This window comes from Ptychodera flava, chromosome 9 (assembly GCF_041260155.1).
Source record: "Ptychodera flava strain L36383 chromosome 9, AS_Pfla_20210202, whole genome shotgun sequence".
NCBI classification, from domain to species: domain Eukaryota; kingdom Metazoa; phylum Hemichordata; class Enteropneusta; family Ptychoderidae; genus Ptychodera; species Ptychodera flava.
The window spans coordinates 22821577-22836405 of record NC_091936.1 but is presented as its reverse complement, the minus strand read 5'-3'; the positions used below and the strand labels follow the sequence as shown (position 1 = coordinate 22836405).

The 14829-nt window shown below is 35.9% G+C and overlaps 1 protein-coding gene across 3 annotated transcripts; it reads left to right on the top strand.

Moving 5' to 3' along the window:
- The first annotated feature begins 816 nt into the window (after positions 1-816).
- On the top strand, positions 817-14598 carry LOC139140377 (uncharacterized oxidoreductase YccK-like). 3 transcript variants are annotated; one of them, XM_070709586.1, is made up of 9 exons: positions 817-1070; positions 1364-1496; positions 1786-1906; positions 4856-4918; positions 5537-5659; positions 5853-5906; positions 7396-7554; positions 7946-8176; positions 9663-14598. In XM_070709586.1, exons 3-9 carry the CDS (start codon positions 1793-1795, stop codon positions 9918-9920), a joined length of 1002 nt encoding a protein of 333 aa, XP_070565687.1. In that variant the 5' UTR covers positions 817-1070; positions 1364-1496; positions 1786-1792; the 3' UTR covers positions 9921-14598. The 3 variants fall into 3 exon arrangements, with proteins under 3 accessions (XP_070565687.1, XP_070565686.1, XP_070565685.1); XM_070709585.1 differs by having other exon boundaries at positions 818-1070; positions 1364-1449; XM_070709584.1 differs by lacking the exon at positions 1364-1496 and having other exon boundaries at positions 820-1070.
- Positions 14599-14829: the final 231 nt, after the last annotated feature.

Below are 14829 nucleotides of genomic sequence, written 5' to 3'. Positions count from 1 at the left end.
TGATAGTAAATTATGAGGTGTGGTGATCTGAGAGTGTAAAATCAATGAGAAGAAAATTCCAATTTGTAGATTCATTATCCTGGATGCTGCCTAGTTCTAATTGACCACTTATTTTAGCAACGGTTTGGCCGAAGGATTATGAACTTCAGAGTATTCTCCTCGACCAAGTTCAACAGGGAAATAACCGTTGAAAGATCTTTCTCCTGCCAGTTCTGTCCGGAAGTTCTATCCAGTCCATAAAAATCTGTGGTTTCTGCCTTCCTGAACACTGTAGCATTGGCGTTGTATACAGTCTAAGATCTGTTTCGTCAATATTTTTACCTTTTCTTTTCGCTTTCTCTTCACCTACGAATGATGTAAAAGATATACCAGCGCTGCAGGCTCTAATTATACCCAGCGTTTTAGGTTTTTTTGCGGATTTTGAGGGATCTGAGCAGGTGAGTCCATAGCGATAGCGGTGACCCGTCATATCAGTAGTACCCAATTACATACGTAGATTAGATTGGGTGGTTCCCTCGTATAAAGTCTGCCTGTAATCTGTAGGATCAGCAGACGACAACACTCCTTGGAAAGTAAAGTATTGCCTTGAGCGTCGGCTCAGTTGTTGAGTGGCCAAGGATTTCCACGCAAGCTGATTTCCCCGCAAGCTCGGGTTAATGCCGGGGTCGTCAACTATTGTCAAATGCCTGGTTTGTTTAACCAATTCTTAGCGTCGTAAACGCTCTCGGTAATTTTGATTATCGCGCGGAGTGTGTTGTTATCGCGTCGGCGATGAACACGCCCACTAATACAAACTGGACCCCTCAAAGTCGTTGACATTTTCCCCTGTGGGGTATTCGGTAAAGGAAACAAATTTTTCACGTTTTGCAGGTAAAATTCTCATTTAAACAATTCCAAATATATAGAGAACATCTGCGATCCAAACTCCAAGAAGAATGTCTTTCGTGGCAAAAATCTCAAATACATAAAGCAGCCACAGCAAGAATATTCGGCACCTTAGAGAGCTAAATATACCGGCTGAAAAAGCACAACGAAGTAGTTCACCTGTTCCAGCACGCAGAAGAGTTCAGGTAAGGCTATACACAGTTTAGAAGAACTCAAAATATTTGATACCCGATATCCCTAACTAAATATGGCCAGAAAACATTTGTTTGGTCAGATTTGTAGCAGGACTGTGCTCTGCTCATTTGTTGCTACGTAACAAAATCGTAAAATTGCGGCAATCAAATTAGGTAATGACAGCAAACGACCTTACGTTGAGTAGACTACGGCCACGTATATAGCCAGCCTCCGGGCTTGCCAACAGCTTAGATACCACGTCGCACCAGGAATGACCGCACCGTTCTGTGTACTCTTTCGTTAGAAAATGAAGAAGCAAGACCAGTAACGGGCCATATCCTCTCTCCGTGCTATCGATTTGGACGCTGGACCGCACACATTACTGACAGGGTACACAGTATATTATTGATCACACATGTGAATGCAAACTTGAGGAGGCACGTGGGTTTTTACATGTAATCCAACACCTTTGAACGTTGTTTACAGTACTATCGTAAGCATGTCACTAACACAATTATTTGTTGACTGTGACCTGGTGGCGACCCATAAAAATATCGCTACCCTTGTAGAATGTCGCCCCTTGAGAGAGCGTGGGAATTCAAAAATCCGCTGTTCTTTAATATCTGATCTGGCTGCAAACGTAACTTGCGTGTATTTAGGGCACTGTGTAGCAGGAGCCAACAATCTCGTTCAGTCTTACATGCATCTTTCCTGTACACATTTTAGGTTGAAAATGGAAAAGACAACATTGCCTGGTACTGATCTTAACGTGTCAAGGATTTGCATCGGCTGTTGGCAGTTCAACGCAGACAAATCTGATAAAACATGGCCAGCACAAACAGAAGAAGTAAGTTTTTTCACCCTGTACCTAACAGTGACACAGGTGTGCATTGGTCAGTTCATGTTGCAAGGGGAGTAGACGACTACCTCACATTCATTGCATTCATACACAAGTATGACCCACATACACTGTGTATAAACTGACCAGATGAAAGAAAGTAAAAATGAGTCAGCTGGGATTTGAAATGGTGTTTCTACCACATCATAATGTAATAGGTCAATAAGTGTTTCTAAAGAACATGGAAAGTTATCAATAGCAGGTAATGAAGGTCTTTGTTACAGCTAGAAACTCTTTTTAAGTAGGTCATTACACTGTCCACATTGCCCTAAGTTTGAGGTTAAGGTCTAAATCTCGTAAAGTAATCCATTTACCAACAGTATTCCACTGTCAGTGCTGCACACAGCCATAGACTTTTTATCCAGATCATTTATAATATGCTAGCAACTATTAAGAAATATTTTGTATATTGCAGCAGCCTGTAAAATTACTACAAGACATTTTTATCTTCATTCTGCTCAGATTTTACTTTAAATTTTGAAAATTTACCTTAATAGAAGCATATGTTTTGAAATACTGATTCTATTTCACTTCATTTAACCTCTCCCAAATACCCTTACTCTAAAGAAAAATAAAAATATTGACAGTTTTACTATGGCAGGCTTGAAACTGCTCTAGTGTGACAAACTTTGAATTTGTTCTTCATTCCTGAATTTGTTCTTCATTCCGTACATCTATGATCTAGGAATCCGGGTTGTTTTTCTTTGTATTATGTCACAGATTGTTGTAAGAAATACTGATAAATGTAGTCAACACTCTGTTAGGAAACAATCAATCATGAGATCAAGTGGTTCGTATTTGTTCAGTAAGTCAGCAAAAGAGGAACTTTTGTTCCTCAGATTTTCTTTGCAAGACACTGGAAGTGACATTCTTTATTGTTATCCAGCCTTGGACAGAATTCCATCTTTGAAGGGCAGGTAATAAATGTGTAGAATTAGGATAAGTTTTGCAAGCATCAGTTACATGAAACAGATTTGATTAATAGTAATTTACATAAAGTTAATCATACTGATATCTTCATAGTCACATTTAGGGTTGTTGTCACCTACTTAACATAAGTGGATTATATTGATATTTGATATAACGGTGACAAGGTCCAAAAGTTGTGCTTTGATATTTTGATATACAATGGTGGACTACGGTCTAATTCATTGTAATACAGGTACATACATGGATCAGTAAACACAAGGAAATCTGGTCTGAGATACCTCTACACACAAAACAAAATCTACACTTTCAGTAAAACTCTGTTGTGTGCACAAAGTGTCAGTGAGTGGCCTGATGTGATGCATTTTTAATAGAAGGACAAATTGTCTGTCCGTGTATAGTATCATGCATGTATATATGTCTATATTACTGTGGCTGTTTGTTTCATTGCCATTTTCTGAGCTGTGTTGTATTGAGGATATGTAATTTAATATACTGTGTAATGACTATGTAACATAGTGTAATGCAATGTAATGCAATCCAATGTAATGCAATATTATGTAATGTAATGTAACATAATGTAATGTAGTGTATTATTATACATCTACCATCGAGAACAATAGAATTTTGCGAGAACAATAGAATTTTGCGTGCGCTATAGAGCCGTATGGAATGCTCATTCCGTAACACGTAAGGTTTCCAGGCGCCCCATCCTTTGCGTTTGTATCCGCATGGTCACTGTTGCACGGTTTCAAGGGACCCATTGGATGAGTGCCAGAACATGTCTTGCGCACGCTCTGTATGTACGTGTGTAGTGCATACCTTCCAAAACTTGCTGAAGTGCGTCTGAGATAGCGATTCCACACTGGCGCGATAAAATCAGAAGAAAAATTGTTGACATTGCAGGAACACAGTCACTACTCTGACAATTTGATGCCCCAGTCACGAATTTAAGATGTATGATAATAAGGTTATTACGAAAATGCCGCAAAGGATGCACTCAGACATTGGCGCTGCGCGTCGGGCGATACGCTGCGCCAATGTCCTCGTGCATCCTTTGCGGTATTTTCGTAATAACCTCATATTATAATGTAATGTAATATAATGTAATGTAGTGTAATGTAGTGTAATGTAATGTAATTTAATAACATATATAGAATATATTACATATAAACAGGCTGCAGGTTGGAACAGTTTTATAATTTTAGGGTTTTTTTATATGTTTTCATATAAAACTTTCTCTCTTGGTTTTTTGTATGTTGATTTTTAGCATGCTTTTAGTATAAAAGAATATAATTTATTCTGTTATTTGTTAAGAATTTACAAGGTGAATTCTGTATATATAGTTCAAAATGTAAGATTCTAAGTATCTCAAGATCACAACAATTTTGCTTCATCACACATCTTCACATAGAATGTGAAATGTTGTCATAAATGCAAATACATGCACATAGGCAGGCATAACTTGCAACACAAAGTGAATGTTTTAGTGACATAATGATTATCAACAATGAATAGAACTAGATTAAAGTCCCATTGAAAATATACACAGCATAAAAGAACTTGTTGAATGTCCAGTAACCCTGCATATACGTGCTAAAGTATGTATGCTCTGAAGTTATGCAGCATTGTGTCCACGGTTACAGGCGAGGGTTATGTCTGCTGTGTCGCCTACTTGAATAATGTAGTTGTGAATTCACCTGGTCATGGCAACCTATATTTCACCTCTCTCAGCACCTTTTGACAAGCCAGGGAGTTTTGTACACAATGTAACCGCCACTCATGCCATCATTAAATCCCTTGGTGACTATGCAATTGATGTAGGTGAAAGGTTAAGAACAGACAAGACATTAAAATATTTCTTGTGTAACGTATTGTATAACAGCTATAGTGTTGTTTTCCTGTGTATAGAAAGTGTTAAGATTGTCCTCAGTCAGTTGGTGTTCGTATTTATTCTGTGTTTCTTTCCAGACCTCAAAGGCAATAGTTGATAAAGCATTGGAACTTGGAGTGAATTTTTTTGATACTGCAGAGGTGAGTTCAGTAAAAAAAAACTGTGGTTGAAAAATTTGACAGTAATATTAAAACATTAAAGTTAGTGTGCAGGTGAAATTATCAACTTCTGTTCTCACAATTGAGGCAGTTGCTGAATGTACCTTTCTTGCTGTCAGCTGGAAAATTCAGACACTGGAAAAATACTCAAAGGTCTGTAATTTGCTCTCAGCTCCAAACAGTGACAAGAATGGTTCCTCCTTTTTAAAATGACATTAATTTTACCACTTTCCCAATTATCAATGGCCATGTCATTGTTTATAGAAAAACTCAATGGCATATGAATGTGTATTATAGTCTTTGAAATCACTCTGCCATGCATTTTACAGGAATCTCATGATCAAACTGTTGTACTCGTATCATCAATTAATATGTTAGGCAGAGTACTGGTACACATAGTTTTATGTCAGAGCTAACCAGTTTTTTAATTATTAATCAAGAGTGCTGTTGAGGCCTAAAACCAAAATAATATTTAACGTAGTAGGTGTATGAAGTGAAATGTACACACATTTAATATCTCTGAAATATGTAAAACTGTATGTTGATAGATGTATTACAACTCAATACCAATTATCAATACCACTACCAATTATCTTCCAGGCTTACGGTTCTCACGCTTCAGAAAAAGTACTGGGCAAGTGTCTTGGAAACAGGAGACGTGATGTTGTCGTGGCTACCAAATTTGGCAAGCAACACGCGTATTCTGCAGAAGACATTGACGAGGCAAGTGACCTTTGACCTTGTTTCCAAGGGTACTTCCATGTATAACTTGGTGATTTATCCATTGAGTGGCATACTTATCTCTGAAACCACAAAAGTATCAATTATCAGAATCTTGTGTGATTAGGAAACATACTTGGAAAGTCACAGATTTATAAAGTAATAATGATTTTGTCATGGTTTCTCATCAATGCAGGCACTCACGGCTAGTCTACAGGCATTACAGACAGACTATATAGATCTGTATCAGGTATGTCAAGTTTTGTCTTCATAAGTCACTACCGTCTCTGTCCACATATTGTTATCTAGCTCTTGAAGTTGCATGTTAGGTGTTTTGTAAAATCTTGTAAACATGTTATCTTAATACCAATGGTCAATATGTTACCTTGCAATTATGTGCAGATTGTGCAAAACCAAAAATACTGATGGCAGATTTGTTTGTGATTTAAATCAAGTTCCAAAGATTGTCTTCTAATCTGAGCTGTGAGAATACAGCATTGTTCAATGTTCAGGCAGTGCTTTTGACGTATGTTGATATGAATACAATAATTTATATGGTAACTGTATCATAAAGTTCATTTCAGACCACAGGGCTCTAAAACAAAACTATTTTTGCATTTTGGGGGGTAGTTTTAATAACAACATGAAATAAACAGTAATCATAATCAACACAAAATATGTTTTAATGGATTAAGAACTGTTTAATTAAATAGGCATTAGATTATAAGATCTGAAAATACTTAAATGAAAATAAGCTTTGGATTTAGGTGAAACAAATAAATATGACATGAGTCAGTTCAGAGTTTGAGAATCAGGTTTATGACTATAAGGGTGGCACCAAGATAAATTTTACTAGGATTCCAAAGTCATGTTTAGGAGTTCCCCTAGGTATATCAGTGTAAAAATTTTGTTGACAACATTAATAATAATACCTTTATTACACTATAATATCGTCTATGGATACAGTATAGAAAAAATAATAATAACAATAATTAAAAAAAATAGTGATAAAACTAATAAAATATATCACAGGGAAGGTGAAAAAATAATAATCGACAACACCAACAAAATAAATTTGACAATATTGTATTATATCACATTGCAAATTACTAGGTATGGAATGGTAGCTGAATTCCCAAACAATGTACCTATATGGTTACCAATATGACAAAATCACTGTGGCCTTTGCCTGCTTCTTGTTGACTTGCTAGAGTAGTGTCAGTCATAATGATAACTGATGTAACCGATCACCTGAAGAGGTAGCTTGTTACATGTTGGTGTTTGAAATTTGTATCCTAGCAACCATCTCTTTATGTTGCCTTTTCCACGGTCAAATATTGAACATTGGCATTAAAATGACTTTTAGAAAATGTTACAAAATAGTAGAATGTGCAACCTAATCAAAATTAAACAAAATAAGTGGCAATTTTGTATTTCCTATAGTCTTATCATCACTTTTTTATCCTGAGATAATATGACTCATGGATAAAATTGATGAGTCACATATAATAAAATTTTTCAACATATACATGTACTTAACACAACATCCTGTACAGGATGACTTAAACATAAAATAAAAATGCTCAAATTTACTGTAATTAAAAGCTGAGAATCAAGAATTAGGTCGGCAACAATTACAGCACTCGTATCATTATCAATGTAAACAATCCTGATACAACTCATCTGGTAGTTCATGCAAGCACTAACTTTGTTTTTATTGTTTTTTTTAAATTTGACAGGTCCACTGGATGGCAAATGTTAAAAATATGACAGAAACAGTTGCAGAACTCAAGAGGCAACAAAGCAAAGGAAGAATACGTGCCTATGGTGTTTGTAACTTTGGACCAAAAGATACCACAGAACTCTATGACGTTGGCGGCACTATCTGCTCAAATCAGGTTGGTAGAATGTCTTCACAACAACGTATTAGTTCTGTTTTTGTTTACGTGATAATCAATCAACACACCTCTATGACCAGTTTTTTTATATTGAATCAGTGGCACCAGAGATTCAATAATTAAAAGTGGGAAAGAGAGGTGAGGCAGGTGTTTGGGTTGATAAGGGTTTGTTTATTAATATCTGAAAAACTAAATAATAAATGATTAGAGAGACTACAAGGAAGCCAGTGATCTTTGTTCTGCTAAGACAAGACCCAGGTCATAAGGTTTCTGCAGTTGTGATGCATCTTGATCACTAGCATATGGTTAAAAGTCAACTGAACTTGTACCAAAAGTTGTACCAAATCTTTTTTTCAATAATTGTATAGTAAATAACTATTTTTTCTGACAGGTACCGTACAATTTGCTGTGGAGGGCAATAGAGTATGAAATCATACCAGAGTGTCTGAAACGCAACATTGGCATTCTAGCCTACTCCCCGCTACAGCAAGGTTTGCTGTCAGGCAGATTTTCCAAGCCGGAGGACGTACCTGAGGGCCGTCGACGGACGCGTCACTTCAGCAAGGACAGTACGAAGCTATCGAGACATGGACAGACGGGCGCAGAGGCAGAAACATTTAAAGTAAGCTCTGAAAGGAAAAACGCCAATTTATCAAACCAGATTAAAAGCTTTCTTTCATAACAAACATACAGCACTGTGATGTAGAACAGAGAGGGTGATTTAAGAGAAAAACAACCATCTACTGTTTCTGCTTCTTCCATCCGCTCAAAAGAGAACCTACAAAGACAAAGTCCCTATCACTTTCTAACGTTATAGTGGTACCATTTTGCTGCACACTAAGTGGTGTACATAACTGTGGAAAATACAAAGATCTATTGAATCCCCAAAGAACAACATGTAGATTATGGGAAACATCAGTAAGTAATAGTCAGCGGCTTACTGACTACGCATGCGCTTATTCATAATATACTATGCGAGTAACCGGAAGTGTACCCTTCTTTCTCATTGGGCGCCGCCATTATTTTTTTTTTGAGTACTCGTAAATAAACAAATACGAAACAAATTATTATGATATAACATGCCTTTTATAAAATATACCTCTTTTATTAGCCAGTAAATGTTATTATACACCTTGTCGCTGATACAAAGTATCGTTGATACAGATAAACGGAGAAAACTGTCGTGCATATGAACGGGGGCATACGCAAAGAATGCTGGGATTGAATTATAGAAGAGCGCCCCCTGTGTCAATAATTAGATTCAAAAATTGCAAGTTTTTAGACGGAACGCTATAGTTTTCAGCTTGCAAGTGGAAGGTGGGCAGTGCGGTTACCATTGCAATGATAATTATTGCATAATACGTCCCTTGTTTAACGCCATAGGCTGTTATCATTGTAAAAATTGCCAATTTTTGTCCAAAATTTTTACACGCTACAGAAAATCTATACCTGCCCTGCTGCAGGGTTTGACGTCGTGTAAGTACGTGAACTGCTTTCATCAGAGGGAAACTGGGCATAGTTGTCATATAAACGTTTATGAAGTAATAATTACAGTTTATCATGAATCAATACAAATAACATTGCCAATCTTAACCCCTGGCGCGACACCAAGGGCTGAGCCCTGTATAATATTAGGTTTAGGTTCTGGTTGGCTGAAGATGTGAGGAGAAGTAAACTTAAAGTGAACATTTAACCTTTAGCTTTTAACCTAGAATTGTACGGAATGTACATGTATTCATTTATATAACTATTGGTGTCTTGCAAGTCAATCAATCTCTGTTTTGGGGAAAATCTGACCGCTTCCACCGGTGAAGGAATTATTTTACTTGTGATGTTCACTTCATCTACACAATCCATTTGTTTCAAAAGCAATCAGTCTTGTGGCCTGTTAACCTAGAAAGCTAAAACTATATGTACTTTCCCAACACTTTCTGGAGTTTGTGATTGTCAGTATCATAATGTGTATATGTTGTCGATATAAGCACAATGTAAAATGTTCAAAGACACATTAATGATGGTTGGTATGAGTTGTCATAGCAGCTTTTGTGTTTGCCTCTTATATGTACAATGCATGTGTGTATGACCGATCGTACTCTCCCTTTCAACAGACTATAGGAAGCATAGCAGACGTTTGTAAAGAAGCCAACGTCTCCATGTCAGAGGCGTCGTTGTCATGGATACTGGCCCAGCAAGGCATCTCGGCGGTGGTTGTGGGAGCGAGGACACCTGAGCAAGTGGAGGAAAACTGCAAACTGGTCAAGCTGTCTTCAGACACAGTCATGAAGCTAGATGAATGCACTGAAGATCTCAAGGATGTCTTTGGCAGTAATCCAGATATGTGGGCACCGGTATCACGGTACCACTGAAACTTTCATAAGTTGCACTCACTGTAAGACTTAAGATGGTGACTGTATGTATGTTTGTTCTCCATGTCAACCCCTTTTCCTCTTCACATAGGTCTGTCCATGACATTCAAAACAATTGGGCTAAAGTCTTGAAGAGGAAAGGTAACGACACCAGGAAATGTAGTTTGGTGAAGGTAATACACAGGTGTTATGTGTGCCCGACCTTTGAATTGTGGCAATTTGGATATAGTTATTTAAATCTGTAGCTACTACATTTTTATGTTATTCACCATAACTATGGTGATAGGTCACATGGTCAGAGGGCTTCCGGGTGTAAATAATTTATTGTCAGTCTTCCTATTGCAACATTACATAATAGTGTGTTTAAAGATAGTTACGGAAGTGGATTACTACTACAGCAAGAATGAAGGCCTGCTAATTACATCACAAGAGTCTGCAACTGACTAAATTTGCTCATTAATTAAAAATAAACAAATATATATATATATATATATATATATATATATATATATATATATATATATATATATATATATATATATATATATATATATATATATATATATATATATATATATAATGTGAAGTTTACTAACAGAGTCACAAGTGCATTAGTGTGAATACGTGAAGGTACTTTTGTAATGACAGTAAAACTACTGTAGGAGGTTGTCACAGAACTATTTACATGAATATCAGCGATCTTCCGTTTGGTGTACAAGAACCTATTGCATTGCCTTCCATGTTGTATGCCATTGTCTTGACCTCTGACCCTATGATGAATAGGGAAATGTCAAGTTAACCATCTAACGATTCACAAATGAGTTTCCTCAAAATGCTGAACAGAGTATCATCCGCAATTTGGTCTGCCTAAATCACACAGGCAAAGCTGCTGCACAAGAGACTTGAATGTGGTTTTTTTGCTTGACCATCCTAGCAGACTGAAAGATTGTTGCTTGAGGAAGCTTTGTACGCTCCCCTCCTCAGGGGGAAGCATAGAGAGCGCCCTCAAGCGATCTTTCAGTCTACCATTCTAGTTTCTGATAAAAAGAACTGATTATTACAGTGCAATTTGAATTATCGGTACTCTTATCTCGAATAGTGTTCATGTAGAGGTGTACTTTTAAGGCAATGCCACCAACCTATGTAATATTGAAAGTGCTGATTTTTTTATGTTTCATTTTGTTGTAAAGTATACAATTAAATATTTTTATATAGTTTTTAAAAGCACACAGTATGATAGTGTAATCTTGCCTGCTGCACTGTAATTTTATGTCACAAAGGGAATTTTCTGATGAAATTGTATAAATATACATTGTATTTTCAACATTATGGGTTTTGCATTTGATTACTAGTATTTTAATTTCCATTTACCAGAGAAAGGTAAATAGAAAAATGGCACGCAGATATTTAATAATAATAATATTTATTCTTGCAAAACGACACTTTTCCTTTTTGCTCATGAGCAACACTATCGAATTGAGACAACATTTATAGTATGAAAATAGTCAGAATTAGCCAGCAATGCACTGATAGCCTCTGCAGACAGACATCCACTGTACTGTCAAACATGCTGAAACATCTGCTTTTGGAGATTAAACATGCAACAAGACAGACCCCTGTGTTTTCACAGCAGTGCTTTTGCCAATGTACGGCATCTCTCCAGGTTAAAGCTGATTGGTAGATTGTAAATCATTTACAGCAACTTAAGGAGTCTGAAATTAAGGCAGTTCTGTGCTGATTGGCTGTTTTGGTATTATTTGTTAATGTCAATGATATTCAGCCAACCAGTGAGCTACGAGCTTTCAAGACACTGCGTATTTCCAGGCGAGGAGTGCTTCAGTTATATCCAGTATTGTTTTGTGTGTCAGTACGATGAAGCATAAACCCAACCAAGCTGTAATAAATAACCATGGCAACATGCCATAGGGTACATATATTCAGAATTTTTTCACTAACTGTAACTTATATGAATTTCTTCCACTTTGAACTCACACAAATTTGGGTAATTTATGATTTCATTAAACTCAAATTAAAAAGGCTCCAGTTACCAAGCATTAGATTATGGCCGTTAAATTTGCACTTAGTGTAGTTTTAGATTGTGAATAATGATCAAGTATTGCATGAAGGTTTATGCTTCTCAGATTTCGCCTACTGTGTTAGAAAAAAAATAATTGCTCTATTGTAAGCCGATCTCCATTTCCAGGAATTCTTGTCTCCTGTTACGAACAGATCTGGTGCTATAAATATATTTTTGAATATATACTGACAACAATGAATTTTTATGTCCTTATGCGGCATATGTAATGTGTAGACTTTTATTATTTAGAATTATATTGGAGATCAGATAAAATATGAAAAAGCAAGATGTTTTATAAAACTTCTTAAGCACAGCATTCTTATGAATGAATTGAATGTATACTTTTTAATTATCGAGTGTCTTCCATTCTCAATGGAATATTAATATTTATATTTTAAATCATGGACATGTGATCTTTGATGTGAATTAAAAAAAAATATTGTGCCCATTTTACCAACTCTTGAATTTCAACATATGTAAATAGTGTCTTTTAGGAAAATTGACATTTTATAATGTCATCAATGGTAACAGTTATTGAGCACAGATAAAGATAGCTTATTTGAATACGTAGTAAAGGTGTGAAGGTTTCATATCAGTTTTCTTGCAGAGGTTCTTTAACCCTTTGAGTGTTGTAATTTTTCCCACCAAAATTTTTGTGCTTTAGTTTTGCAGTTTTTATGAATTTTTCTGTAATTTTTGTTGATAATTTTGGACCTATTGGCAATAATTTTTTATTAGCTACAGTTTTCAATCAAAAAATTATTTGGGGAATCTGAAAAAATTGTCCGGAACTGAAAAAATTGTCCGGAACTGAAAAAATTGCATGCATTATATTTTATAAATGCAACAAAAATTGACTCAGGCACTCAAAGGGTTGACACCGTAGATTACAATATTTTCAACAACACACTGAATGCTGAATTTCATGTCACTGTTACTGTTGTTGAATTCCTCAGCATTTGCCTGTTGATAAAAAAGTTTTGTTCAAAGGGTTGCCAACAACTCAGATGACTAGTTCATGTTAAACACATACACACTATTATGCTATCTAACAGTGCTGTCTGCTGCACAAGTAAACTATATAGACATTCATAAACTGCCATGAAATAAACTAATATACCCGATACCAGGGTGGTAACAATAAATGTTCAGAGCAAAGAAAAGTAATAAAATAACTATATACCGGGACAGTGTGGATGATATATCAATTATGATGTCAATAATGATATAGTTGATAGAAACACACTTGATGTTTTTTCTCTGCAATATCTCAAACACAAATATTGGCATATATATATGTGCCCTGCTTTGCCCTTCCACACGCATCATCCTGTGTTTTCAGGGTTGTTCCTTCCAAGATAGTGCTCCATCAAAAATTTCTGAAGTGATATCAAGTATATGTTTGCCTTTTTTCCCAAGCGAATTTCATTATTTTCCCTTCATATTATATCCTTGAATTGCTAGATGTAAGCTCCTGCTTTTCATCAGTCCTATTCCAAGTTTGGTTCATAATCAAGGAACTCATTTATGTACATCTAGCTGGGTTATGTTTGCACTATCGAAGAAGGTGTGTGATTAAGTAGAAATTTACCAAAACTTTGTTTCTACCAAGCCAAAACTCTCTGTATAGTTTACCTGGTGGCTGAAATATTTGCCATTTTTCACAGCGGGATTCTAGTAATAGCATTTAGAAAGTGGAAAACCCTTTGAAGAAGTTTCTTATCAACATATGAAGTTTCAGAGGAAATACAGTGATGAATTCATTAGATAAAGAAATACTATATATGAAGTTTAGCATTTGATTTTTTAGTGAGAACACTTTTAGCTATCACACTTGTTGCCATCACAGTACTTTTGACTGAATCAACTTTGATGCTACAGTCATGTGTGTCACAAGAATGGTGTCTCCTGTTTCAACAAAACAAACTTGTGTCCCATCAACCACTGGCCAACTTTCTTACAGCAATTTCCTTGATATTGCTGATTACTGTAGCTATATATCATATTTGTCACAGTCATGACAAAGCCTAACATGTATGTGACAGCCACCATGCGATACAATGATAAGTTGATTCTATCAATTGATACAGACAGAAGCAGTGTGACCTCATGGTGGGTTTATTGACATCAATATGTCTACTCTGTCATCAAAATTGTCAGACTGGTGCAAGATATTACCTTCATTGCCTTGAAAATTTTATGAATACAATTCCCCCCCCCAAAAAAAAAAATCCTTTCCTGTCAAACCATATTTGTATCAAGGTCAACATCTTTTTGAGAAAGACATTTGTTAACATGTATTGATATTACTGAAGTATAATCGTACATTGAACTACTAGTATGATGTAAATGGTGCCAAGAGATATTTTTTTATTTATAATCAGCACTTGAAACTATATTTGATTTGTGAAAGGTCATTGTACTTTTGATGTGATCATGAAGCACAAAAATATTGTATAAGCTTGTACAGAAAGTTAAATTTCTGGGTTTTTTTCTGAATTTTATGATCATGTCATGCAAAAATACTCCTGTAACAAACTTAATTTTTTGGTATTGGTAAGGATTAATTGGTGAATTTAAACCTTCTAATACAAACTAAAAGTTTTTTTCTTTGTGCGTCCTTTATCACTAACCCTAACCCTGGAGACTCCTTAGGCCACTTGTGATCAGTGTTGGATGTGGTGTCATCAAAGGGCCAGTGGCTATAATGTTTGATGATTTGTCTCACTACCATAGTTTTGTTTTGAATGTCAACTACGTGTACAATTTCTTGTTCTACTTTCAAAAGCATTTTGAGATACACATTATTCACCTTGTCAACTCAGCCTGATG

Excerpts from the sequence above, each read along its gene's own strand:
- LOC139140377 (XM_070709586.1), top strand. The coding sequence starts at position 1,793 with ATGGAAAAGACAACATTGCCTGGTACTGATCTTAACGTGTCAAGGATT. Across the intron at positions 5,660-5,852 it reads CTGCAGAAGACATTGACGAG|GCACTCACGGCTAGTCTACA; the intron begins GCAAGTGACCTT and ends TCATCAATGCAG. Across the intron at positions 5,907-7,395 it reads ACTATATAGATCTGTATCAG|GTCCACTGGATGGCAAATGT; the intron begins GTATGTCAAGTT and ends TAAATTTGACAG.